The sequence below is a fragment of the Equus quagga genome, chromosome 18 (genome assembly GCF_021613505.1).
Source record: "Equus quagga isolate Etosha38 chromosome 18, UCLA_HA_Equagga_1.0, whole genome shotgun sequence".
NCBI classification, from domain to species: Eukaryota; Metazoa; Chordata; class Mammalia; order Perissodactyla; family Equidae; genus Equus; species Equus quagga.
Genome location: NC_060284.1, coordinates 41,368,425 through 41,370,445, shown reverse-complemented (window position 1 = coordinate 41,370,445; position 2,021 = coordinate 41,368,425). Strand labels below are relative to the sequence as shown.

General features: G+C 58.7%; 1 protein-coding gene across 1 annotated transcript; it reads right to left on the bottom strand.

Moving 5' to 3' along the window:
* Positions 1–1,250: 1,250 nt before the first annotated feature.
* Positions 1,251–1,763, bottom strand: UBL4B (ubiquitin like 4B). Its single transcript, XM_046645319.1, has one exon. The coding sequence runs from the start codon at positions 1,761–1,763 to the stop codon at positions 1,251–1,253; it is 513 nt and encodes a 170-aa protein (XP_046501275.1).
* Positions 1,764–2,021: the final 258 nt, after the last annotated feature.

Genomic DNA, 2,021 nt, shown 5'->3' with positions numbered 1-2,021 from the left:
TAACCAAGGTCACACAGCAAGGCAACAGCGGAGCTAGGACTGGAATGGACCGGGGCCATAAGCCGAGGACAGAATGCCTCCCAGAGAAGTGGGCTCTGCTTGGTCAAGACACTGCCCATCACCCCCTTTCCTCTGTCTCCATCACCTAGGACTGACATGACCACAAGAACAGCACTTCAGGGATTGGGTTGGGGGCAGGCTCTCAGTGAGCTCCCTGCCCCCTCATACAGAGTGTGTGGGGGTTCCTCAGCCCTTGGCAAGGGCCACTCTCTCTCACCAAGAATAAAGGGCCTGGCTCTCTTGTCATCTGTGGGGACTGGTGCTCCAGGCTGAGCCCAGGCCCTGTGGGTGTCGCTGGTGCCTGGGCATTTAGTCTCACAGCTGGGCTCTAGCTTATGTGGCTGCTGTACGAGCCTCATTTACGCCCTGTCTCTTCATCTGGGCTGCATGGTCTGTGAGAGCAAGGACCCCGACTGGTACCAGTTTTGCTCCCGGGAAGCCAGGGAAGTGCTGGGCTGGAAATGGGGGCTCAGTGACATGGCTTGATTGATGAGACTTGGGGCAGGGGTGGGGTGGCTCTGTCCATGTGTGTGACTGTGTAAACAGCCTTTTCTGCCTAAGCCTCAGTTTCCTGCTACTCCTGATCTCTGTGTGTCTCCCTGAGAGCTCCAGGCCTGGCACACAGTAGGTGCTCTCCTCCCACTCCCACCTCTGTCGTCTCTGTCCCTTTTGGGTGTGGAAGCACAGCAGGCAGAAAGCATGGACAGCCTCACCCAGAGGGCAAGAGGCAGCTACCTGACCCTCCTCATCTCTTGACTGTCGGAGGTCTTGGGGGTAGGCGCCATGGCCCAAGGATGGAGGAAAATGAACTCACATTATCTGTCTGTCTGTCCCAAAGGAGAAGGAGGGTCTGTTTAGAGCTATGGAGACTCTGAGCCAGGTTGTTTGCTGATAGCCTGGGAGGTTGCTGGGCATGCTCGGGCAAAGCTGCTCAGCCCAGGAGGGGTGCCCATGGGGAAGTCAGAACCCCTTCCAGGGGATGGGGATGGAGGTGGAATCATTCCATGTTTCAGACGGGGAACCACAGGCCCAGGAGGGGACAGAGGGCTCCAAAATCTCTCCAGCTGCTCTGAAGTTTCACAAAAGGGTGAGGATGTATCTACATCACAGGAATTCGTGGGGACTCGCCAGGGAGCACATGAGGGTGAGGCGGGGTGAATCTGAGCATGCAAACAAGTAGGATGGGCAGTTTACTGATCAGCCTTCCCCTTCTCCTCTGCCTCCTGGTCTGGGGGCTCCGAGGTCGTGGTCTCAGGCTCCCTCTCCGCTGCGGGCTCCACTAGGGGCTCCTCAGTCAGGAGGTACCGTGCCAGCTGCTCCAGGTCCCCCAGGCTTATCCTCTGCAGGCGTTCTTCATGCTCCTGCCTCAGCACCTGCAGCACTGCCTTGGTGTCCTGGGGCCCAAAGTGTTTGGCTAGGACCCGGCGCAGATGGTGCCACAGGGGATGGGACTGGTGGGCCTCCTCCGGCACTGACTTCTCCAAGGGCCGCATGATGACATTGATGGAGGCATTGGGCCCGATGCAGTAGTCGGAGAGATGCTTGTCATCAGCCAGAAGCTGGCCACGGAAGAGCAGGTGCTGCTGCTCCTCGGGCACCTGCAGCTGCTTCGACACCAGCTTCTTCAGCATGGCCACGCTCTCTTGCCCCGACACCTTCAGGCTGCATCTCCGGCCCAGCAGCAGCTTGACCGTGAGGAACATCGGGCTGAGAGTGGAATCAGGAGGCATCCATGCTCTGGCAGCTGCCCGAGGGTTAAGGGGCCCTCCAAGAGAAGATGGCTGCTCCCTGTCAATGCAGGGCAGTGGTCCCAGGAGGCCAGGGCCCAGCCAAGGTGGGCAGCCATTGGCTGACGCACAGTGATGTCACAATGCTGCAGGAGGGCTCACTTCCAGAGGGGGACTTTAGGAGAGTTAGAGGGGCATTTTGGTCACAGAGCATCCTTTTTCCATGAGAGGAGG

Excerpts from the sequence above, each read along its gene's own strand:
- UBL4B (XM_046645319.1), bottom strand. The coding sequence starts at position 1,763 with ATGTTCCTCACGGTCAAGCTGCTGCTGGGCCGGAGATGCAGCCTGAAG.